We start from the raw sequence: 26,186 nt of genomic DNA, 5'->3' as shown, positions 1-26,186 counted from the left end.
AAACTACCTTGTATCTAATATGGGTTCTACCGTCTCTCCCGTCAGAAGGCAAACTCCTTGGGAGCAAATAGAGTTTGTTTCATACTTCGTACTTATGTTCCCAGTACCTGGCATGCAGTTGGTGCTTAATAAATGCTTGATACTCGATTGCTGATTGAGAATTGAGAGGTTCCCAATGAATGGCCTAAATTGTGGAAAGCATGGGGTGAGGCTTTTTTGACAGAGGATGGATACTAGATGAGGGTGTGAGGAGGCAGGGGCAGGAAGGGGGAGCAATGGAAAGAGCAGGGGACGGAGGTTTGCCAGCCTTTATGGCTCTAGCTCGAATGACTTGTGCTTAGGCCAAGCCCTAGACTCAGCGGTCCCAAACCGTTGCTCAAGGACTCGCACTCGACTAAACAACATTTACCAACATACAAAAACATGACAAGGCGCTGTCCCGGGGGGAGGCCTGTGATCTACTGAGGAGAAGACTCGGACATGTGGAAAATCAATCTAAGGCTGCAAGGGCAATGACTTCTGAAGGAACCCCCTCTGCAGGCTCCCCAGCACCGGGGAATCCAACCAATGAAGTGCCACCGAATGCCAAGAGCACTCTGTGCATCATGGCAGCCAAGAAGCTACTCGGATATGGCCTGTTACAACTTCAAAGCCCCTCTCCTGCAATCCTCCCCGCCGGCCTGAGAGGGAGGTGCCATTTCACCAGAGCAATGCCTACTCCATCTTCATCTGTCCAATGTCCACCTACTAGCCCATCCTGCAAGCCTCAGCTTATGGCTGCCTCCTCCAGAAAGTCTCTCATGCCTCCTTCTCCCCTACCATCCCAGGTGGATTTCTTCCTCTTTGAGGCTCACAAAACTTTCCCTGTGTCTTTAAAGTCTCCTTCTTGGTTCTTTCATAATCTTATTAGTATTATAATTCTGTGAATACAGATGGTCTTCTGGAAAGCAGTGATACATCCTTCTCTCTCGGTCTCCTCCTTAGCCAAGCTTACCATGGCTTCTGCTCAGCTCTCTGGAAGCTGCTCAGCTGAGCTTGAGATCCTTCAGTAGAGTGTCCAATTTCTTCTGTAACCTTCCAGGTGCCTCAGTGCATAATCCATTCAATAAAGGATACTGATTAGAACTTTGGTAGCTAATTCAGAGGGATTTGGGTTGGGAGAAGAAAGGAATCTTTTCCCAGTGGGAGCCACAGTGGCGTTCTTATGATTCTTCATTTATTTGATGCTGGCAGTGAGATCCATTCAAGACTTGTGAGGAGGGGAGTGGCAGGTCAGACCAGTGTGGGGAATATTTATCTGGCACCGGGGTAGATGACAGATTGGAAAAGGAGGAGACTGGAAGCTGGGAGACCATCAGAAGGTTCCGGTACCAATCCAGATGAGAGATGAAGAGGGCCTGAGCCAAGATGGAGACTTTGTGAGTGGAGAGAAGGGGAAGCATGAAGGAGAGGGTATAATAGTAAGCTCACTGTGTCTGCAAATCAAGACATCCGATGGTTTTATACTTTATACAAATTCCTCCCCCCCCCCCCCAATTTTTTCCCAGCTCCTTATGCCGGTATTCTGGGCTTTTATAATGTGACCGCCTTCTACCTCCTATCAGGAATCCCATCACCTCCTTGGACACCTGTATCTCCTGCTAAACTTATTTCCTTTTTAAAAGGAAAAAAAAATCCTCAAATTTCTGGAGCACCTTATAAAACACTTTCCTGATAACACAGCCACGCAAAAAAGGGTGTTATTCTGTTATTCTACAGAGCAGGGATGGACAGTGCTCTAGCCTTCCCAACATTAGCAGGCAGCTTGTCACCTATTTACATGGTGTCTCCTCCCCTGAAGTCCCAGCAGAGCCCTCATCGTGGTGAGGAAGTGAAATGCTAGGGCTAGCGGCTCTGGTACGCAAGAAGGGCTCTAGGATAATTGCAGACTCCCAGAAACTTCAGAGGTAAAGGGGACCCGAGAGCTCTTAGTCCATGCCAAAAAGGAATGACACGACTTGGTTATCTAGTCATCCTGCCTCTGCTTAAAGACCTCGAGGTGAGGAGGAGCCCAGAATCTTGCAGGTGGCTACTCTGCTTCCCACCAGCCCCAACTCTCCAGAAGTTTTCCCTTACATCAAGTCTAGATTTGCCTAATGGCAGTTTCCACCCAGATAGCTCCCGTGGTGACCAAAGAGAAGGACTCTGATCGGTCTTCCATAAGACAGCTCGTCATTGAAGATGCCTTAATTCTCTCTCTTCTTTAAATTAAACTTCCCTACTTCCTCCAGCCTCTCTTGGCAGGGATTCAAGGCCCTTCTCCATCCTGGTTTTCTTACTCTAGATATTCTCTTTTTTTGTTTTTTAAATGTTTTTTTTTAATTTTAGACAAATACAGTTTGGAGGATATATAGGTAAACCTCAGTTCATGAGCTAAATAATATGGCATGGTAGGCAAAAAAAAGAAAAAATATCAGTACTAGCATAGGTTTGAGGAAAACAGGATAAATCACTTATCCAGAGTCACACAGCTAATAATTGTCTGAGGCTGGATTTGAAGCTAGGTCTTCCCAATTCCAGGCCCACACTTTTATCTCTGATACCACAGATTTGATACTACCAAATAAAATATCTTATGCAGAGGTCAAACATAAGATAGATGCTGAAATTCTATAGCTCTTACTGTTTGAGTATTACCTTGTGCCATTTATCTTAGGCACCAGATTCTAAAAGGCTTCCTTAATTTGGCTACAGAATTTTAGAGTTTTTAAGAGACCTAATGGCCATCTAGTTCAATCCATCTGAAAAATAATCTCTTTTAGAGTGTACCTAAGAAATGGTCATTAAGTGAGGACTAATGTACTACCTCCCAATGCAGTCAGGTCCACTTCTGGACACCCTAATTGTTAAGTTTTCTTTTTTTTTTTTTTTTTAATTTAATAGCCTTTTATTTACAGGATATATACATGGGTAACTTTACAGCATTAACAATTGCCAAACCTCTTGTTCCAATTTTTCACCTCTTACCCCCCCACCCCCTCCCCTAAATAGATATTCTCTGACTTATCAAAACTCTTCTTCAATTACAGCTCGCCAAATGGAACCCAATACTCCATCTGTGCTCTCCGAGACCATGTAGAGTGGGCCTAAGATCTGAGGAAAGGAAGGAGAGCTCTTTCAGGGTAGCTCAAGGTCATCCTGGCTCTTTGGGATGCCACATCGCCGTCCTGAAATCCTCCTCTTTACTATTTCTTACTCTGGCATCCCATAATTTGTTTTAGCCATTTCCCTAGGTCATGGGCTTCTCCTTTGTTTCTGGTTCTTTGCTATAACAACAACAACAAAATTGCTACAATTACTATTTCAGTGTACGTGGAACATTTCTTTGTCTTGAACATCCTTGGGGGCATATGTGCCTATGTCATGGGAACTCTGATCCAAGGACGGAAGACGTTGTTGTCACTCTTAAGCACGATGCCATTGACCAATGGGCAGAAGGGTGTAACAAAGTGAATCAGAGCTTTCTAAATGTCTTTGATTTTTCCTTTAAGTCACAACAAATCTGCCCTTATCAGTCTACAGGGTGCAGACATCCGCTCCTATACATTGCTAGCTCCATTTATTTACCCTTCTTTACAATCAGAGTTCAAAGTTCTAGTTTCTAGAGCCAGAGCTGTCTAGTCAGCTCTCTCACTCTAGAGATGAGAAATGAGTCCAGAGAGAAGCTTTGATTGGCTCGATGGGATAACTGACTTCTCTTAATTTCTAAGGATTTTTAAGAGATAATACTGGGCCTGCTAGGTGGTGCAGTGGATAGAGCACCAGCCCTGAAGTCAGGAGGACCAGAGTTCAAATCTGACTCAGCCATTTAACCCTTCTTAGCTGTGTGACCCTGGACAAGTCATTTAACGTCAATTGCCTCAGCAAAATAATAATAATAATAAGAGGTAATACCATATATTTTAGCAATAAAGTAATGAACTAATTGTTCATTAATGATGGCAACATACTCAGGTGATACTTTTGGATTTACAAAGTGCTCGCCTCACAACAACCTGAAAGGTGAACAATACAAGCTTTATTCCCATTTTATAGATAAAGAAACAAAGGTCAGGATCATCAAGCTTATTAAACAGCTGCCCATTTTCTGTCTCCTCATCTAGACTAGAAGCTTCCTAAAGGCAGAGACCATGCCTCTGCCTTTCACGTTGCCTGAATGGCTTGGCAAAGATGAGACTGTCCTAGGGTTTGGGTGATGAACATTCGGTCCAACTTAGAGGTGGAGATATTTCATTGGAGCACACAGTCTGCTAAGAAGCACTGTGGTATAATGGAAAGTGCTTGAAATGTGGAGCTGGAAGATCTGGTGTCCCATTCTGCTCCTGCTACTTAGCATTTCAGACAAAGGAGATCCCATCTCCTCATCTCACCTCAATTCATTTGTCCAGCCATTCAACAAACATTTATTAAGTGCTCCCAACATACCAGCCACCAAGCTAAGGGAGAAGGACACAGGAACCAAAGTGAAAGGAAGGCAGCCAGGATGAAGAAGGGCCTTGGATTCAAAACACAGGAAGAGCATTAAACTGCTGGGGCTAGTGTGCCTGAAGAAGAAAAGGTAGCGTTGCCAAATATTGGAAGGCTCTCATGGAGGAGAGATTAGACTTACTTTGTTTGGTTTCAAAGTGCAGGCCCAGGAGCAACGAAGGGAAGCTGCGGAGAGGCAGCTGGAGAGGTCTGGTGCAGGAAAAATTTCCTCCCAATTAGCATTCCCAAAGAGGGGTATGGAGCTCCCTCTCCTTAGAGGAGAAAAAGTAAATGTTGGAGGATCGTCGGGGAAGCATTTTAGTGACAACAGAACCAGAAGGCCACAAAGTCCCTTCCGACTTCCACATTCTGGGAGAAGCAGCCCTGACCTCAAGGAGTTTATGATTCAATGAGGGAAAGGCATAAAGATAGAGCCTGTGTGTGTGGGGGCATAAACTGAGTTTTCAAGGAAAGTTTTTTCTCCAAGAAGATCTCCTCCAGGCACCCTTTGCATTCCCACTGTTACCTTTCTCTCCAGTTTCCAGGCCATTAATGAAGAAGCCTTGGAGGGAGGTAGATAGTCCGCTCTCTAGGTCTAGGCTTTCTTTCTGCCCTGAATTCTCATCAGACTACATCCCCAGATTCCCTTTTCAGTTCTAAAATTACAATTGGATCAGTGTTGCTGCTGGAAAGGGGACCTACGTTTATTTTCTTGTGGTCTCACTCACAGGACTTCTATATATGGGTTGTCTCCCCCATCAGAATGGAAGTTCCTTGAAGGCAGGCCCCTATTATTTCCATTCCAAGGCCACGGGGCAGAGCCTGGAACAGAGCACTAATGGGGCGATTTTTAAAAGTTGTTCATTGATTTTCTTTTTTTGTATCCAACACACAGTACAGTGCATTGTATATGATAAGCGCTTTCTGGAGGGCCTTCTGGTCTCAAGTCTAACCTCCATTTATCCGTCCTCCTAAAAATCCAGGTCTGACTATGTCACTTCTAGTCAGTCAACTCTGGTGTCTCCTATTACCTCCGGGATCGAATATCAAGACTCTTTGTTTGGCTTTTAAAGCCCTTTCTAACTTGGCCCCTTCCCACCTTTCTAGTCCTCTGCCTCCCTCTCCACATGTTCCACAAGCCATCCAGCCTCCTGGCTTTTCCTCATACCAGACTCCCATCTCTTAACCCTGGGCGCCCCCACCCCCAAGTCTCTCCCCTGTTATCTTGCCTCCTGGATTTAGGTCTCAGCTAAAGTCCCATCCCCTCCTCCTTCATCTTTGTGCTTCATCGCCAAGATCACTATCTTCAGCTCATCCCACAGAAGTCTTGTTTACACACATGTTTGCATTATGTCTTTCCCATAAGACTGAGAATTCTTGGAGAGTAAAGGCTGGATTTTTTAATCTGTATCTTCAGCACTTAGCAGAGTGCCCAATACAAAGTAGGTGCTCAATAAGTGTCTTTTCATTTGCTCAAAGAAGAGGAGGTGAGAAGAGTGTTCTATGCACCCCAAAACAACTGATAAAAAGGCCCATATGGAAACTGGTGATGAAAGGTCATGTGAGAGAGAGGGCAGGCCAGCCGGTGGTTGGACAGGCCTAGGCTGTGAGGCTCTTTACCTTTGATCATAAAGGGACAGTGACCCCAGGAGCCGACTGAGCAGGAGGGCCGGCATAGTAAGGGCTGAGCTAGGGGGAGGATGAAGCGGAAGGAGGCAAAAAGGCCAGTAGGCTACGGCCAGAGGCCAATGGGACAAGGGCCTGGACAAGAGTTGTCGGCCGTGTGAGAGGTGAGGAGGGGATGGATTTGGAGGATGCTGGAGAGATGGGAAATATGAAATCTGACAAGCGAGGGTGAGAAGGTCAGGAGACGCCCAGGCTGCAACCCCGAGTTCGGTCCCTGACAGAAATAGAGAAGTTTGGCAGAGGGGAAGTCTAGTGGAAAGTATAATGAGTTCTGCTTTGTGACTGCTGAGCTTGAGATAAAGGCAGGATGGCAGCTGATGGTGTGGGCCTGGTACTGGGCTGGGCATTAACTACCTAGAGATTGGAGCTGATGAGATCATCAGGCAAGAAGATAGAAGGAGAAAGGGGCCAGAGTAGAGCTCCGAGGGGGCATCCATGGTCAGTGGGAAGGATGTAGATGATGGTACAACAAAGAAGAGGAGGAGAGAATGGTGAAAATGTCAGATGCTGCAAATGTCAAGGAGATAATGACTGAGAAAAAGCCATTTGATTTCACAATTCCGTGGAGTGATGAGGTCAGAAGTCATACTCCTGATAGCGTGAAAGAGAGAAGTATCAAAATGAGAGTAGCTTTTTCAAGGTTGGGCTGAGGAATAAGAAAAGACAAGAGAATAATCGTGGAGGGGATGGCAGGGGCAAATAAGAGTTTTTTAAAGATAGATGAAACAAAACAAAACAAAAGCCAGAGAAGATTTGGGAAAGTTTGTAGGCAGCACAGAATCTGGCAGACAGGCAGAGAATGAACTAATTATGCTTATCAGTTGCCTGATGAAAAGCAGATATGCTGGGGACCCAGGACTCTCACAGGAGGTGACCCCTCCTATTCCTGGTGTGGCCTGAATGACAACATGACTAGCTGGAATCTTCGCTTTCTCCCCCGCTTTTAAAAATCTTCCTTTGTTCCAATTGAAAAATGGTCAAAGGATATGAACAGACAATTCTCAGATGAAGAAATTGAAACTATTTCTAGTCATATGAAAAGATGCTCCAAGTCATTATTAATCAGAGAAATGCAAATTAAGACAATTCTAAGATACCACTACACACCTGTCAGATTGGCTAAGATGACAGGAAAAAATAATGATGATTGTTGGAGGGGATGTGGGAAAACTGGGACATTGATTCATTGTTGGTGGAGTTGTGAACGAATCCAACCATTTTGGAGAGTAGTTTGGAACTATGCTCAAAAAGTTATCAAACTGTGCATACCCTTTGATCCAGCAGTGTTACTACTGGGATTATATCCCAAAGAGATTATAAAGAAGGGAAAGGGACCTGTATGTGCACGAATGTTTGTGGCAGCCCTTTTTGTAGTGGCTAGAAACTGGAAACTGAATGGATGTCCATCAGTTGGAGAATGGCTGAATAAATTGTGGTATATGAAAATTATGGAATATTACTGTTCTGTAAGAAATGACCAACAGGATGATTTCAGAAAGGCCTGGAGAGACTTACACGAACTGATGCTGAGTGAAATGAGCAGGACCAGGAGATCATTATATACTTCAACAACAATACTAGATGATGACCAGTTCTGATGGATCAGGCCATCCTCAGCAACAAGATCATCCAAATCATTTCTAATGGAGCAGTAATGAACTGAACCAGCTATGCCCAGAGAAAGAACTCTGGGAGATGACTAAAAACCATTACATTGAATTCCCAATCCCTATATTTATGCCCACCTGCATTTTTGATTTCCTTCACAAGCTAATTGTACAATAATTCAGAGTCTGATTCTTTTTGTACAGCAAAATAATGTTTTGGTCATGTATACTTATTATGTATCTAAGTTATATTTTAATATATTTAACATCTACTGGTCATCCTGCCATTTAGGGGAGGGGGTGGGGGGGTAAGAGGTGAAAAATTGGAACAAGAGGTTTGGCAATTGTTAATGCTGTAAAGTTACCCATGTATATATCCTGTAAATAAAAGGCTATTAAATTAAAAAAAAAATAAAAAATAAAAATCTTCCTTTGTGTGAGTTAAAACAAGCTGTAATAAAGGGCTATTGCTTAAAGGGATATAGGGATATGATGCATCCCTGAAGGGATCCCTGCTGGAACCCACCCACCCTTCTCAGGGATGTTCTGCTTACTGCCTGAAGAACTCCAATGAGGGACAAGCTAATTCAAGTTTGCTCATTTGGGGCAAGTCTTCTCTCTCACAGAAACTATATACCCTTCTAGCCCTTCTGTTCCTTGGCTCTTCAGTCTGGTTCTTCTTCCATGGTAATTCTCTAAAGACCAGATAGCTATCTTACTCCCCCATCCCCATCCGCTCTTCTCCAGGATAACAAGGCCCCTTCTTTCTTCCTAGGACATGGAGCTCAAGGCCTTTCATCACTTCAATTGCCCTGCTCTGGACACGTTCCAGATAATCAATGTTCTTCTTAACTTCTGGTTCCCAGAATTGAACACATTCAAGGGCTGCATGAATGGAATCTCATTTCTCTGCTCCCAGAAGCTCTCTCTTACTGAAAACCAAGATCACATCAGCTTTATTTGGCTAATACTTCTGACTCCTACTGAATTTATAGCCTACAATAAAGCCCCAGTGCCATTTTAATTATACCATCCCATCTTGGACTTGTGAAATTGATTTTCTGAACCCAAGTGTAAGATTTTACATTTATTTCTTCCAGAATCTTATGAGATTCAATCCAATGCTAACCCTTTTTTTTTTTTTGGGAGTCTGTTGATCTCTGTGTTAGCTATTCCTCCCAGCTTTGTGCCTTCTGTAAATCTGATAAACATACCATTTACACTTTAATCCAAGTCCATGATAAAACGGTTAAACAACAGAGGACCAAGCACAGATCCCTGAAGACCTCCACTGGAGACCAACTTCTGGCCGAGTGATCTCCCCGTTGTAACCAACTGTTCTCACCCAACCAGTCCTGAACCCATCTTCTCCACAATCCACCATCTTCTCCACATGAACAGCACGAACTCCTCGGCCAAATGCTTTTTTCAAATCTATGCACACTATATCTGCAACATTACTCTCATCTGCTAGTTTAGTGATCTTGTCAAAAAATTAATAATCTGTTTTTGATGAAGTTCCACTGATTCTGTAATCACTACTCTTCTTTCTAGATGTTCGCTAACCATCTTTTGAACTCTCTGTTCTAGACTCTCCCTGGGAATCAAAGCATTACTGGCCTGTGTCTTTAATAAAAACTTTCTTAAATGCCCATCTCTATTTTGAAATGGAACAGGCACCTACTAAGGCTTTGAGAAAGTTTTTTTTTTTTTTTTTTTTAATTCAGTAGAGGAGAGGTGACTCTATTATTAAAATAAGCAGGCTCAGGTTTGGAAGGTACAGCTTTGATGTTTACTAGCTGAGATCCTAGGTGAACCCTTAAGGAAATTTAATCTTAGTTTCCTTTTCTGTAAAATGGAGGCTGTACATAGACTATTTCCCTAATGGACCCATTATAAGGAAAGTGATGTATAACTCAGTTCTTCTAGGGATACAAGAAAGAGGGAGGTGGGAAGGATTATTTAGTAAGTAGACATTTCTGTGGTACTTTACCAAGCATTTTCCCCCTCAATAACTTTGTGAGCAGTTCCTCTCATTTTGTAGATGAGAAAATGAAGGCTCGTTTTTTGACAGGATTCCTCAAGTCTGGGGAATCCCATAGAAAAAGGTTATTTGATGATGGGAGCCCAAAATAAAAATGCTAAAATGTTAACTCACAGAATCTCAGAATCAGAAAGGATTACTAGCAGAAGGTGGGATCATTAGCCTGAGAAAGAAAGACAACATTTAGGCAGGCCCCAAGTGCTTAAAGGATCCTCATGTGGGAGGAAGTATCAGGGGGCAGCTAGGTGGCGCAGTGGAGAGAACACCAGCCCTGAATCTGACCTCAAACACTTACTAGCTGTGACCCTGGGCAGGTCACTTCACCCCAACTGCCTCAGCAAAAAATAAAAGCATCAGGTCTGTTTTTCAGAAGGCAGAACTAGGAAGAATGGACAGACGTGGCAAAGAAGTATATGTTGGCTCTGAACGGGGACAGACTTTCCTACAGGCTGCCCCCAAGAGGACAGACAATGAACTCCCCATCACTGGTGATCTTCAAGCAGAAAGACTGAATGTGTTAAGTACGTGTTCGATAGATACTTGTTCATTATTGCACTGGGAGAATCATTGCTTTTCAGCAATGGAAACTCTGAATGATCTGCCCAACAACAATATATCCTCGGTTCGTTTCAAATATAATTCAATATGTAGTAACTTTCCAGAACACGATTATTGTATTGTTTACTTCTTGGGACTACTTAGATTAAAAACTTTGTGATTTTAAAGTAAATCCATTTAAAAAAAAAAAAGAAAGAAAGAGAATCAGAGAAGGGACCTGACCAGAATCAGGCAGCGAGAAAGTCCGGAAGCTGGAATTGAAAGAGAGGCTCATACATCACACGCTTTTCCATTCTATGTCTCTCCTCATTTTCACCTAATGTGCCTTTGCTCCAAGGGCTCCCACCAACTGTACTCAACAAGGAGAAGCAGCAGCTCTAGGCCCATGGAATGATTGACCACAGGGGAATAAGGACAACGCTACAAACATGTATTAAGCACCTGCTCTTTGGTCTTAGCATTCACTGGGATGTACAGCCATGAGGTGAACAGGGTAAGGAGGGGAAGCAAATAGACAAATAGGAAATGACAGCGAAAAGGGCCACGCCACGGGCCCTACATATCGTGGGCCGGCTCAGCCTCTCCCTGGTCTGGCCCAGCTCTGCCGTCCCCACTCACGCTGGCTCCCGACCTTCACTGACTCTTCACGCCGAGGAGGACAACGTCTGCTGTTCACCGTCTCCGGCCCTCTTAGATCTCAGGCCTTAGGCAAGCAAAAAGGAGGCCATTTCAGCCAAAACTTTTTTCTCGTTTCTAATTTCTCAAAGTGCACACGGCCACCTCTGCTTCATGTCTGATGAAGGTTCGGAACCTGGGCCAGTCACCTCGCGGCTCTGTGGAGGCGATGCCAGCGGAACACAGGACGGGTCCTGCCAAGCTAGAAAGGCTCTGGCCCTGACCCAATACCCAGCTGGGTGTCTGACATTTGACGAGACACTTGGGAAAGGGGGAGAGGTCGCCAAAGGCTGGCTGGCGGGCGAAGGATTTTCTTTGGTCTTACCAACTGTGGAAGATGTGGAAGAGGAAGGGCTGCATCAGGGAAAGGGAGAGGGTGGCCACCCCGAGGAAGCCACTGGTTACAAGCATTCTGTTACAAGGCAGGGCACCTCAAGAGCCAATGAAGGAAAAGGAAAAGTGGGGGAACGGAAATCGGGCTTTAAGATGAGCTCGGAAAAAAAGGGGCTTTCAGGCCATTTTGGTCATTTTGGCTACAAAGAAATCTTAGATCTAAGGTGATCCACATGGCCCAGGTTTTTGGCAGAAGATGCCACAGTATGCACAGTGACCTTAGATAAGGGATGGCAATCAGGAAGGGGGCACCTTTGAGTCTCCCCCAAAAAAGGCAGAAAGACACAAATGGCTGCTGTGCATCCTCCCACGGTGGGTGACATGAGCGTCCAGAACTTGGCCTTGGGCAGCTCCCGGCTCCAAGCCCTCCTCAGACCTGGTGGGTGATCTGAGCGTGTCACCTGCCTCGGCCTTGTACCTGGCTGCCCCGGCTTCTTTGTCCCCTCCTGGCTTCTCTTTAAGTCCATAACTGACCCCACCCCCCTTTCATCCTGTGTGCAGCTTGCAGATTCCCATCAGGCGTGAACTCCTTGAGGTCAGGCTCATTTTTGTCCTTTCCCCCACCTACCCCCAGTGCTCAGCCCCAAGTCTTAATACACACTTGCTGACTCCACCCTTCAGATCCCAATTCCTATACCGGCCCCTTTATTGCTCCTTCATGAAGACGCTCACCACTATGCTCACCTCCCACCCGTCTAGGCAGAGAGCTTTAAGGACAGACTTGTAGCCTACAGGCCTGGGCTGAGCTGGCCAACACGGAAGCGCCAAGAAGGTAGCCAGGTCTCAGCAGGTAAATGATCAGGCCAGGGCTCACGGAGAGCCGAGTCCTGATGCTGCCTCAGACAATTCCTAGCTGTGTGGCCCTGGGCAAGTCACTTCTCAGCTTCCTCAACCGGGGATAAGAATAGCACCACTCCCAGAGTTGCAGTGAGATTCAAATCAAACGACACCTGGGATTAGCACAATGCCTGGCACACGGTAGGTGCTAGTTTTATTCGTTCCTTTTCTCTGCTGTCAATAGCAACAGTGTTAACAACTGCTTTTGAAGGATATTGGGAGGGGGGGGAATGCCTCTTGAGTAATCAGCTACGTGGGGTGAGGGGGCTGTGTTTACAGCAATTGGTGGGCAATGAAAAGGCTGGGTCCTTTGGGTCCTTCTGCTCTGGAGACCACTGCGGGGAGATGGACAGCCAAGACACGGAGCCATGGCTTCCAGGAAGGCTGAGAGCTGCTTTGTAACAGCAGGGGGCAGGGCTGCTTCATGGAGTTTCCAGAAACTCCTTTTAGCTCGTTAGCCAAGAAGGGGGTGGCCCAGGAAGGAAGCTCTCTGGAGGGCTCTGCCTGGCCCGAACCCCAAGAGCCTTGGAAAGCACGAAGTCCTTAGAGCTGGGAATCTTCTCAAAGAAGCCAGGCAGCCATGGGGGGGGGGGCCTCTAAGAGGGATTCAGACTAGATCCCGGAGGGATCTTCCCCCAAGATCCAGAGGCAGATCTCAGCAGGGTGGTCTGGCTGAAAAATGGATGCCTTTGTTTCCCCAAGCCCTGGCTGAACGATTAAAAACCAAAATTTTGCGCTGAGGACCTCGCCTTCCTTCCTCAGCCTGCCAGAGCCAGGGAGGGCCAGGACACGAGCAAACTACTGCAAGTGAGAAGGGGGGGGGGGTCTCCTCTCCCTTCTCTTTAGAGGGAGAGACCAGGGACTGGGGAGGCAGTGACTTGGGGTTCGCAGCCAGGACCCTAGGGCTTTCCCAAAGCCAGGGATGGCATGTTCAGGTGTAGAAGCATCCTCTCCCTCCCCTAAACCACAGCAAAGGAACGTGGCAGATCACCTGGGCCCGCTCTCGGCCGCTTCCACAGCCACCCAATGGGGATACGAGAGATTCCCATCACAGCCCGACACACGGTAATCCACAGGCCTCTTGCGGGTCACTTGTCTCTCTAGGTCACAGCATGAGGAGGGATAATTTGTCCCTGATCAAGTGCCTCACAGTGATCCCTTCTCACAGGGGATCTGGGGCTGCTCTCCAGAGAAATGAGGCCCAGGGAAGTGGCGGTTGCTAAGATCTTGAAAGGGGTGGGTTTTCCTGCTGAAAACTCTGAACAAAAGAAGGTGCTGAGAAGCAGAAGTTCCCCTCCTCCCCTGCTAGGTACAAAAGGCTAATGTGATGCAAGATGGCCAGGACGGAGCCAAAGAAACTGGGGGTTAGGATGCTGTGGCAGCCTGGAACTACACAGCCATGGATGGGCCCCCAGCAGACCCCGATGCTGGGCAGACCCAGGAAGGGCCCCGACTCCTCCAAGGATAAGGACGAGCCCTGTTTGGGGATGCTTCAAAGGAAAGGGAGGATGGCCAATCAGGCCAACAGAGGGCCCGGGGAGCGGGCCCTGAGATCTGGAGCAGGCGCCTTGCCTTGGGCAGTGATGGGAAGGCCTGGAAGGTCAGCGCCCACTCCAGGGGGACGCTGCTAACTCCCTTCTGAGGGGGCCGTTCCCTAGCATCCGCACCAACGGCTGAAACTGGGGAGCATATCGTCAGCAAGCTGCAGGATTGTAGACAGAGCGGCAGGGAGGAGTTTTATCGGATTAAAAACTCAGCAATTTCCAGCCCCACCCTATAACCAGAACAACAAAGGGGCCCCACGTGGGGGTGAGGTGGGGTAGCTGTGGGCCCACACTGCTGAGTGCTGGCTGCCCCATGGGGCCACAGGGCAGGGGCTCCCTGCAGGGGGCTGAGGCCTCCCCAGAGTCAGCTCAGTCTCTGCAATGGGCAGGTCCTAGATCACCCCCCTACCCCATACACACACAGACACACAGACACACATACACAGACACACACACACCCCTGTTCCAGGCTGTCTCAGTCTCAGACAATTACCATTCTCCCTCTGATGTGTCCAACACCTTATGGATGACTAGAGTCTGGGGGTTGGAGAGAAAGGGGAAGGTCGTCACATGGGCAAAGGACCAGTTTCTATCTGAACCTGTGACTGAACCAGAGTCTGAAGGCCACAGTCTGAAAAGCAGAGAGGCGCCTGCCTCCAGCCAGCGTCCAGCTGGGCAAACACCAGGCTCCTCTGAGGCCCCATACACTGGCTCGGAAGGATCGGGTCATGGCCTTGGAAAACAGGCCTCATTCTACCCAACTTTCCCCCCACCTCCCCAGAAGGCCGTTCTACACCTGCCTAATGTGCTTATGTTTATATTATAAGGCTCTGGTGTCTTACTCTCCCAAGCAAGGGAAGGGATGATGCCTTTTTAAACATTTTGCATCTCCCCCAGCACAAATGGGGGAGGAAGCAAACCTGCTCAGGAAGTCCAAGCACTCTGGACACAGCTGAAGGGGATTGATGGAGACAGCAAAGGAGTTCTTGGGAGCGAGGCTTTGGTCTGTGTCCCAGCCAGGACCCTGAAGCCCCGTGAGAGACCCTGTCCTTTCCTATCTCGGGACCTTAATTTCTTCATGGGAGAGAGGCAGCACTATCAGTGGACTAAGAGTGACCAGGAGATTGCCAACTCCCTTCCCCCTTTGTCTCTGCAGTCCTAGGAAGGGAGAATCTCCAGCCTTCTGAGTCTTAGCAACGCATCCTGTGCCCGTCCATGGGTACCAGGGGAGAGTTCGGCACTTCCTCATTTCCTCAAATGCTGATGAAGCGCTGGGTGGTGGGCTGGACCCTGAGGGCAGATCACCGGGGGAGGCGCTGCCCCTGACCTCACGGACAGTACTATGATGAAGGGGCCCAGGGGGACTGTGCCTAGAGCCAGCGGGTGGCCGAGGATGTTGCTCACTGCCTTTCCTGCTGCTGGGCAAGTACTCTTTCCCCGATACCAAGCTGAAACAAAGTCCTATTGGTCCGCATCAGGGCCATGGTGGGAGAAGAGAAGTAATCGTGAGAGCTTTCATGAAGTGTAGCATTAAGAGGGTCCAAGAAACATCATGAGCAAAGGCACAGAGCGAGGAGAGCACCCAGCATGGTGAAGACACTGAGAACACGCCGGCAGATGTCATTCTGACCCGTCCCGCATTTTGAAAATCTCGGGTGGGCTCTTAGGTGGGAAGTGCAGGAGAGCTCGTGGTTATGAGCTAACACTCCCAGTGCGCTGAATACCTCCCTTCTCTACTGGTGCTGGTAAGAACAAGAAATGCTAGGAGCTGTTTTAAAATAAGGTCAGTTCTATCTGAGTTTCTGGAAGTCAGTTTTCATTTATCTACCAAAATTATTAGATTTGAACAAATAACCTAGTGACTGTATTTGTGTGTCCGAGTTACTAAGTGACAAAAAGGACTGTATGTTACTCAACCGAGCACTTATCTATGGGCATTCTGCCCAGATCCTTTTCACCTACATCCCCTCCAAAGGCAATAACAATCCTTTCCACCTTGACCTATTCTATCCAAGAACAGTAGATAAATGGCACCTCTGATGGACTGATTTACATTATAGCAGTGGACGTGTGTGTGGAATCACCAATCACAAGCCTATTATGTGCCAGCCACTGGGTCAGGGGACACAGATACAAAGAATGAAACGACCCAGAGAACTTAGATTCTAATGGAGGAGATGAGGACATAGCTAAGAAAATACAGTAGGAAAAGTGATTAAATGAGACAGAGAAAGAGAGTAGAGGACACAGAGAGAGGGAAGGGAGGGAGAGAAAAGGGGAAGAGGGATGGAACAAAAGGAAGGAGAAAGAACAAGAGGAAGGGGGAAAGAGAGAGAGAAAGAAGGAGGGGAAGGGGGAAGGAAGGAGGAAAAAGAGAAGATGAAAGATAGAGACAGAGAGGGGAAGAGAAGTTAAATGCAAAGCAGTTTGGCAGGGAGAGCCAGAGCAGTTGAGAGAATCAGAAAAAAGCTAAAGGTAGATGGTGTTTGAGCTGGGACTCCACCAGGTGGAGATAGGAGGGAGGAAATGCAGGCATGGGGCAGACTGGAGATGAAGTGCTATAGGAAAAGGTGTTGTGGCTAGTGGAGGGGGAGTAGTAGCCAATGAGGTTGGAAAGAGAGATGGCGTCCATGTTGTGAAGGGCTGTAGAAACTAAACAGAGGAGTTTACCTGGTTCCTATGAGCAATGGGAGGCCCCCCATGTGGATGCACGAGGAGAGTCACAGTTGGATCTACCCTGAGAAAACTAGTTTGGGAATACTGCGCTAGTAGACTGGAGCAGAGAAAGGGGAGGCAGGAAGAGCAAACTTGGTTATTGTGCTCCATTCCCAAAGAAGTTCAAAAAGACCCCACTGCACTGAAGTAAGGGTACAGTGTGTGCTGTGGCTGATAGGCACTACTCCAGGTTGGGCACAAGCTCCTATGTTCACATTTGGGGTGGCTATGCTCATAGAGCACAGTGCCTTCTCTCGTGGGAAGGTCATCCTGGGCAGTCCCTTGCCAGGGTCTTGCAGACTGTGTGTGTGTGTGTGTGTGCGCGATGACCACAGGATGGGATTCCCCACCTGTCATGGTAAGCAGATCAGGATTGGGTAAAGCAGAGCAGTTTTTTTTTAAGCTTTTTATTTTCAAAACATATGCATAATTTCCAACCTTCACCCTTGCGAAATCTTGTGATTCAGATTTTTTTCTCCCTCCCTTCCCCGCTCCCCCAGACAGCAAGTAATCCAATATATGTTAAACATGTACAATTCTTCTAAACATATTTCCACAATTATGTTGTACAAGAAAAACCAGATCAAAAAAGGAAAAAAGATGAGAAAGAAAACAAAATGCAAGCAAACAACAATAACAAAAAGAAGCAGACCATTTTTTTTTTTTTTGTAAGACAGGAACGTGTATGCATCAAGTTTAATGTACCAATCCAGTACAAAAGAATAAGAGCAGACCACTTTTAAGGAGCCTTTTGTAGTCCTTCCTCATGCCAGAGAGGTGAGCAATGCAGTCCTTCAAAAAGGCTGCTCAGCAATAAAAATGACAATTCTACTTAAATTAATTTACTTATTCAGTGCCATACCAATCAAACTACCAAGAAATTATTTTATAAAGATAGAAAAATTATCAAAACTTATCTGGAAAATGTGGAAACATGTTTAAAAGAATTGCACATATTTAACTTATATTGGATTACTTGCTGTTTAGGGGAAGAGGGAGGGAAGAGGGGGAAAAATGTAAGTTTTGCAAGGGTGAATGTTGAAAACTATTTTTGCACATATTTTGAAAAATGAAAAGCTATTGTTATGAAAATAAATAAAACAGGAAAACAAACTTATCTGGAAGAACAAAAGGTCAAGAATATCAATAGAATTAATGGGCAAAAAATGCAAAGTAAGGTGGCCTAACCATACTAGATTTAAAACTATCTTACAAAGTGTAGAGGGCTGAAACTATTGAGTGATGTGGTGATGTGGAGAGACCCAGAAAGTGGTGAATGGAAAGGACCAGATAGGCTAACGACTTGGGGGAGAGGGTTTGCTTGTATCTCTACAGGTGGAGAAGGAATCAGATGGCCATATTCACCTTGTCCATTGGAGAGAGATGGAGCAGACCCTTGAAACAAAGGGGAAGACCCAAGAAACATCGGGTGGTTCCGTTGCTGATTGTGCCCAGCACTGAGAGAGCCTGGCAGTTATGGCGTTTGAATCATGGACATCAAAAATTGTTGGACTTCAAAACCCTCAGGAATCATTGGATTCTCTGAGATATGATAAGACTTTGTAGGACTTGAAAACTCTCAGGAATCATTGGATTCTCTGAGATATGATAAGACTGTTGTAGGACTTGAAAACCCTCAGGAATTATTGGATTCTCTGAGATATAAGACTGTTATAGGACTTGAAAACCCTCAGAAATTATTGGATTTTCTGAGAAATGATAAAGACTGTTGCAGGACTTCAAAAACTTGTGGGGATCACTGAATTCCCTGACATATGAAACAATGGACAATAGACTGGTTTTGGACTATTTCTTGGCTGCTGAAGAAGGCGTATGTGTGACTGTTGTTTACATACCCTCCTTCTAGGACTTCTGGAAATCTCTTATAATACCATATTGATTTATATTGTTTGTTATATCACTTCTTGCTTATACAATTCATGTTTGTTGCACCACATTGAGCCTGCACTGATTGTGGGGAGAGTCACCACTGATAGCCTGTGCGTTATTGCTATGTGCTTGTGTAATACCTCCCATGCTGATGGGTTTGTGCATACTGTTTCAAATAAGAGCCCTCAGCCCAGAAACCTGCTAGCAATCCCCACTTCCCTTTGGTGCTTTTCATCTCCCTTCCTGAGATGTCAGGGAGGGTGTGATCACCTCCTTTTGGGGGCTCTCACCATCCTGAGAAGTCAGGGATGGCGTGACCACCTGTGTTCTAAAACAAAAGAAAGCAGGAGATGTAGAGGGCTGAAACTATTGAGTCGATGCACTAAGGTCACGACTGCGGAGCACTTGAGGCTAACTACCAAATGGACAATACTCTATGGGCATATGTTCGGAAAATAGCCCTTCCCACTATCCTGTGTTGGCTCAATGATTGGTGTATAGAGGATTGTAAGAGGGACTAGGGGGTGGAGTAAGACTAGCCAGAGTCACTTTTTGGTGGTAGACCAGGGAGAAGGCAGTTGCGGAGATTCTACTTCCATCCTGTTCAATCCTGTGCCTAAAGATCAAGAATAAAGACTAAGGACTTTTGCTTATTCTGACTTTGGCTGATTCTGGGGTATCCTGGGTACTAGCGTGGTCATCATAACAAAGTGGCAATCACTGGAACTACAGAGTGATGGATCAGTGGACTAGATTACATATACAAGGCACAGTAGTGAATGCTCATAGTAATCTACTCTTTGATAAACCCAAAGACTTCAGCTTCTGGGATGAGACCTCACTTTTTGATAAAACTGTTGGGGAAACTAGAAAATAGTATGGTGGAAATCAGATATAAATCACTATCTCACATCATATACCAAGATAAGGTCAAAATGTGTATGTGATTTAGACATAAAAGATGCCAGTAAATTAGGAGAGCAAGGAATGGTTTACTTGTCAGATCTTTAGAGAAGAAAACAAGAACACTACATGATGGGCAAGTCTGATTATGTTAAATTAAAAAGACTTTGCACAAACAAAACCAATGCAACCAAGATTAGAGTGAAGTAGAAAGCTGGGAAAGAACTGCTACTACAAGTGCCTCTGATAAAGACCTCATTTCTCATATCTATATAGAAATAAGTCAAATTTGTGAGGATACAAGCCATTCTCCATCTGGCAAACTATCAAAGATGTGAACAGAGTCTGTATCCCAAAGAGATCATAGAAAAGGGAAAAGGACCTATATATACAAAGATATTTAAAGCAGCTCTTTTTGTGGTGGCAAAAAATTGGAAATCAAAGTGGGATGCCCATCAATGGATGAACAGGTTTTGGTATATGAATGTAATGGAATATTATTATTCTGTAATAAATGATGAACAGGAGGATTTCAGGAAAACTCGGAAAGACTTCCATGAACTGATGCTGAGGGAATGTCGTACATAATAACTGCAACATTGTGTGATGATCAACTTTGAGAGACTTAGCTCTTGTCAGTAACACAACTATTCAAGACAATTCCAAAAGATTCATGGTGGAAAATACCGTCCACATCCAGAGAAAGAGCTATCAAATCTGAATGCAGATAAAATACTGTTTGTGTGTGTGTGTGTGTGTGTGTGTATGTGTGTTTCTTTTTTCACCAAATGTTCTCATCTGCCCTTTCCGCCAAGGGAAGTTTTCACATGTTTGGGGCCTGACGGCATCCAGTTATCCTCAACCCAGTTTAACCTGTCTGCCAAATGGGCTTCTAGGGATATGGATGCTGTGGATGCTCCAGCCTCTTGGAGTCAGAGGTGAGAAGATGATAGGTCCAACCTTGAAAAGGGCTTGAAAAAATGTTTGTGGCAGCCCTGTTTGTAGTGGTTAGAAACTGGAAATTGAAAGGATGCTCATCAATTGGAGAATGGCTGAATAAATTATGGTATATGAATGTTATGGAATATTATTTTTCTGTAAGAAATGACCAGCAGGATTGAATTGAGAGGCCTCTCAATTCAGAGGCCTGGAGAGACTTACATGAACTGATGCTGAGTGAAATGAGCAGAACCAGGAGATCATTATATACCTCAACAACGATACTGTATGAGGATGTATTCTGATGGAAGTGGATTTCTTTGACAAAGAGAAGATCTAACTCAGTTCCAATTGATCAAGGATGGACAGAAGCAGCTACACCCAAAGAAAGAACACTGGGAAATGAATGTACTGTTTGCAATTTTGTTTTTCTTCCTGGGTTATTTTCACCTTCTGAATCCAATTCTTCCTGGGCAACAAGAGAACTGTTCGGTTCTGTACACATAGATTGTATATAGGATATACTGTGCCATATTTAACATGTATAGGACTTGTTGCCATCTGGGGGAGGGGGTGGAGGGAGGGAGGGGAAAAGTTGGAACAGAAGTGAGTGCAAGGGATAATGTTGTAAAAAATTACCCAGGCATGGGTTCTGTCAATAAAAAGTTATAATTATATTTAAAAAGAAGAAGGAGGGAGGAGGAGGGAGGAGGAGGGAGGAGAAGGAGACTTGGAAGCCTCACACCAGAGGCACTAACCTTCCTCGAACATATCCTTCAGCCCAGGGAGACCACCTAGGAGTTTGCTGCAAGAGGTCAGGAGGAGTTGGACTAAAGGATGGCCCTGTGAGAAGGTCAGACAGAAAGATGTGGTGGAGGCAGACACAGTGAGTTTTGGCAGCTAACCAGCTCTGTGGGATGAAGTCGAGAGAAGAGTCGAGGAGGACGATTACAGCTGGGGATAGGGGGGCAGAGATAGGCAAGTCTAGAAAAGGAGAGGGTTTGGAAGGACAGCAAATGAGGGCAGCTTTGGATATGTGGAGTTTAAAATGTCTCAGGAACATCTCATTTGAGAGTTAATTTGAAAGGCCTAAGAGGAATGGGTGATTAGGGATTGAAGCTGAGAGGTGGGGTGCGGAGAAAGGGAAGTGCCTACTATGGGCTAAGACCTCGTAAGATATTATATCATTTGCTCCTCACAATAGACCTGAAAGAAATAACACCTATTATTCCCATTTTACAGATGAAGAACCTGAGGAAGACAGAGGTTAAGTGACTGTCCACACACACATCTGGCTTTTAAATGAGATCAGGTTAGTGATCATCAAGGTGAGGTCAGGTTAATGATCATCAAGGTCCACTCTGAGAGATAAAAAGTCCCCAAAGAGCACTCTTGAAATCTCAATAGAGAAGAGAGAGGTGCCCCCCCCATCCCTCACTCCTCAGTTTTGCCGGGGTGGGGGGTGGGGCTGAGTGACTTGTATTTAAGCTTGGGACTTTTTTTTCCCAAGCCACCACTGGGGATTTTAAACTAACCTGTTGGAAGCCTAGAAGATGGTCCTTCCAGAGCTGCTTGGGAGGCCCCTTTCCCAGCAAGCACAAATTTCTGAGAGCAGGAAGGAGCCTGCCAGGGAGGCTGAAGGCCAGAAAGCCCACAGTGGCCCTGCTTCATGCCTTTGTGAGGGCTGGCCTCCCAGGGCCTCTGAAAGGAGGCGCATGGGAGATGAGCCAGGCTTCCTCCCCCTCCCAGCCCAACCCTCACTGCTACCAGGTCAGTGCTCTCCTTTTGCTCCATTTCCTGGCATTCTGGCTATTTGACCACATTAGTGCCACCTGAGTTGGTTTTTTGTTTTGTTTTGTTTTGTTTTTTGCTGCTGCTGCTGCTTTCCCACTCCTCAGAGCTTCCACTCTGCCCTGCCTAAACTGGCTGACACAGGAAAATGGCCTGGCACCTGCCAGAGAATGCACAGCTAAAGGCCATTAGGCCCAACCTCCCCCTTGTTAAACCCTGTTAGTAGTAGGCAAAGTGGCTTTTATCGATGAGCAAAGATGGGCCCTTCTCCATGCAGCTTCTGGGACTCTGTCCATGGCACCTGAGGGGCGCTGGGCTGGCAGAGATGACTGGCTGGTGAGATGGGGCTCGCTCCTTTGGCTGAACTGAAGCAACTTTCCCTGGAGGCCTCTGTCCTGATTCATGAGCTCTTTAGTGAGGGGTCTCTGTCCTGATCCACAAGCAGTCCTTTGGGGGGGGGGTCTGTCCTGATCTATGAGCAGCCCTTTTGGAGGGCCTCCATCCTGATCCACGGGCAGCTCTTTAGGGGGGGCTTCCATCCTGCTCCACAAGCAGCCTTTTAGGAGGCTTCTGTCCTGATCCACAAGCAGCCTTTTTATGAGGGGCCTCCATCCTGATCCATGAACAGCCCTTTAGGGGGAGGTCTCTGTTCTGATCCACAAGCAGCCCTTTGGGGGGGTCCCTGTCCTGATTCATGAGCAACCCTTTAAGGGGAGCCTCCATTCTGATCCATGAGCAGCCCTTTAGGGGAGACCTCCATCCTGATCCACAAGCAGCCCTTTAGAGCCTCCAGCTCCAGGGCAGAGTCCCACTCAGGAGCACTTTGGGAAGACAAGAGAATCTGTCATCTCTGCAAGTTTCTCAGAGATCTCTCCAGGTAGCCAAGGGGGCACCAGACTGGACAGAGAGCCTGAGGGACCTGGAGTGAGGCAGATCTGCATTCAAATGCTGCCTCAGACACTCTCTAGTTGTGTACTGCTGGGCAAGCTACTTAGCCTCTGCTTCCTCATTTGTAGGCTAGGGATAATTACAAAAACGACCTCCAGAGGGCAGTTGTGACGCTCAGATGATGCCATTTGTAAAGTGATGAGCACAGTGCCTGACACACAGTAGGTGCTATATGAATGCATCCAATGATCTCCATTGTTATTAGATAAAAAGCCTGAGTCTAAGATCTGTTCGGACAAACTCTGGTCACCAAAGATGGATTCTGACTTGACTCTCTTAAGGGTCTATGTGAACGTGGGCCCCTTAGAACGAGAGCAACAGAATATTCCCTGGCCCCAGGAAGCTGCCAGGGCCACTTACCGGAAACAAGATGTGTGCCAGACTTCGCTCACTGTCCTGTACAGTCTCTGGGCTGGGGGGACGTAGTCACCACATCCTCGACATTTCCAGGTGTCTTCTCCTGCAATAGAGAGCGCGTCTCTTTTAGAGAAGGGGCGGGAGGGGGTCCCAGGAGAGCACCAAACCGGAGGCCGAGGAGGCGGCTTCGACTGTGCCTCATGCAGTAACTTTCTAAAGCTCTAAGTTTTCCTCATCTTAAATTGGGGTAAGATGACTTTCCCTCCTCACCGGGCTGCTGGGAGACACTGTCGGCTCCCAAGAGCATGAGCAAAGGGTCAGAGCCCGTGGGCAGCACTCTGCTTAACCAGAACAGGGCATCTGTTTGCCAACTGAGAGCCTTCCTGTGTCTGGGAGACAGAGCTTTGTTTGAGGTCCAGACTGAAGCCAGGGCCATATTGGCAGGGACAGCTCCTGACTGTTGTTGGACTAGCAGGCTGGATGAATAGACAATGAACAGCCCGGCATTTCAGGGATGCTTGGGAGCAACTGGGGGCAGCAGCTGAGGGGAAGGGATTGCTCACAGTATCCCTCGTTGCTCCTGGACGAGCTAACTAAAGCAGCAGGAGGAGGGCTCTGAAATACCAGCTCGGCTGCCTGGACAGCAGTGAGCTCAGCACAGCCTCCCTGGACAGCTCTTGCGGTTCCCCATAAAGGGATACATGTTTACACTGACGGGAAAAACCCAAACCCCAAGGAGGGGCACACTGAGGGACTGGATGCCCGGTCGGCTTCAGCTAGGTCAGCTCTCCCCATTCAGCTCTACATCAATGAGCTGACTGGTGTGCAGTCAGCTGACAGATCAGAATCTCTATAGCAAACAAGAGCCGTCCGGCCTCTGGAACCTGAGTGCCGTCAGTGCTGGAAGCCAAACTTTCCGAATGCTCTCAGGGAATTGTCCCTTCGGCCGGCTGATGAGCCCCATATAAAGAGGAGGCTTCTGCCTCGCTTCTGACCTAAATCAAGCTCATCGATGTGGATCACCAAACAAGCAGGCTCACCAGCCTTGGCCCGGAATAACTCTCAGCAGTGCCCGAAGAGCCCATCTGCTTCAGAGGACAGAGATTTAGCACAAAGTACATCAGAGTCCCCTTCTTGGCTACCCCGCTGCATGTCCCCAGCATGCACTATGCCTTCATCCTTTCCCCACAGTCCCTATAGAATCCCCACCTATCTTTTCAAGTGCAACCCAAACCCAGCCTTCAAGAACAGGCCTTCTCTGATTTCCCAGCTCTAAATACAAACCTTCCTCCAATGCAGACTTAACCTAATTGCTGCTTCTGCTTCTGCTACACTTGTCAAGTCAATAAACTTTGACTGATTAAATCTCCACAGTGCTAAGCACAGTACAGTGTTAGGGGCTGGGAGAAGGAGGTTAGGTTAGACATGGCTTCTATGCTCTGGGAGGTCACAAACTAGGAAGATGCTAAGAGAGAAGCTCAGATAACTAAAATGCACAGCATCATGTGATTAGTGCATCTTTTTTTTTTTAAAGGGAGTGGATGACTTCATTTAAAAATTTTATGTCTAACCCATATCTATTTGCTTACCATGAGGGAAAGGGAGTGGGGGAGTTGAGTAAGAGGGAGGAAGGAATAGAATTTGAAACAAAAAACTTAATTTTTTTTTTTTACAAAATTTATGTAAAGCATTTCTATCACAATTATTTTGCATAAGAAAACTCAAATTAAAAAATGGAAGAAAAAAATGGAAGAAAGAAAGAGAAAAATAGGGACAGCTACGTGACTCAGTGGATAGAGCACCAGCCCTGAAGTCAGGAGGACCTGAGTTCAAATGTGGCCTCAGACACTTTACACTTCCTGGCTGTGTGACTCTGGGCAAGTCACTTAACCCCAATTGCCTCAGCAAGCTTCAGTCTATTCAGTTAATATCAGTTCTTTCTCTGGAGACAGATGGTAAGCTGCTTCATTAGTCCTTTGGGATTGTCTTGGATCATTGCATTGCTGAGAACAGCTAAATCATTCACAGTTCGTCATCAAATATTGCTGTTACTGTATACAGTGTTCTCCTAGTTCTGTTTACTTCACTTTGGATCAGTTCATGTAAGTCTTTGTAAGTTTTTCTGAAAGCATACTGCTAGTCATTTCTTAGAGCACAATAATAATCCCTTACAAGCGTATGCCACAGCTCATTCAGCCATCTCCCAATCGATGGGCACCCCTTTGATTTCCAATTCTTAGCCACCATAAAAAGAGCTGCTATAACATTCTGTGTAAAAGTAGATCCTTTTGTTTGATCTCTTTGGGATACAAGCGAATGCTGGCTCCAGGGGTATGCATACTTTTATATCCCTTTGGGCAGAGTTCATTTGCTGTCTAAGCATAAGATTAGTACATTATGAATGTGCTGAAGGAGAAATGTGGGGGACCACTGCTTGAAGGACCTGGGCATGTGCAGCCTGGGAAAGAGAAGGTGTAGGGGGCCACAAGACAGGGGAGAGCTTTCACATGCTGAGTTCCAGGAGACCTGGGCAACAAACTTACCCTGGGTTATTCCCTAGGCCTGGAATGGCTTCCTTCTCCCATCTTTACCTGATGACCTCTTCCAGCCCACCTCCAGGAAGCCCCCCTGATCCAGCCTCCTTTTCTCCAGCTGGTAAGTACTCAAGCTCCTCTCCTCCCAAGGACACTTAAGGGACTTCACAGTCCTCTGGTTCTATTTGGTTCCATCAGTGTGGGCATCCTCACAGCCGACCCAGATCATAACTCTCTAATCTTTAGGACATTGGTCTTT

General features: G+C 46.4%; 1 protein-coding gene across 1 annotated transcript in view; it reads right to left on the bottom strand.

Moving 5' to 3' along the window:
- Positions 1–26,186, bottom strand: part of LIMK2 (LIM domain kinase 2) — a 61,323-nt gene that overhangs the window by 28,343 nt on the left and 6,794 nt on the right. The window contains exon 2 of the mRNA XM_031948942.1: positions 23,397–23,496. Coding sequence (XP_031804802.1) covers positions 23,397–23,496 — 100 coding nt within the window. The remainder of the gene's footprint in view (positions 1–23,396; positions 23,497–26,186) is intronic.

Source organism: Sarcophilus harrisii, chromosome 1 (assembly GCF_902635505.1).
Source record: "Sarcophilus harrisii chromosome 1, mSarHar1.11, whole genome shotgun sequence".
Classification (NCBI taxonomy): domain Eukaryota; kingdom Metazoa; phylum Chordata; class Mammalia; order Dasyuromorphia; family Dasyuridae; genus Sarcophilus; species Sarcophilus harrisii.
Note: the sequence above shows the minus strand (reverse complement) of the source record. Positions and strands in the feature narration are given on the sequence as shown.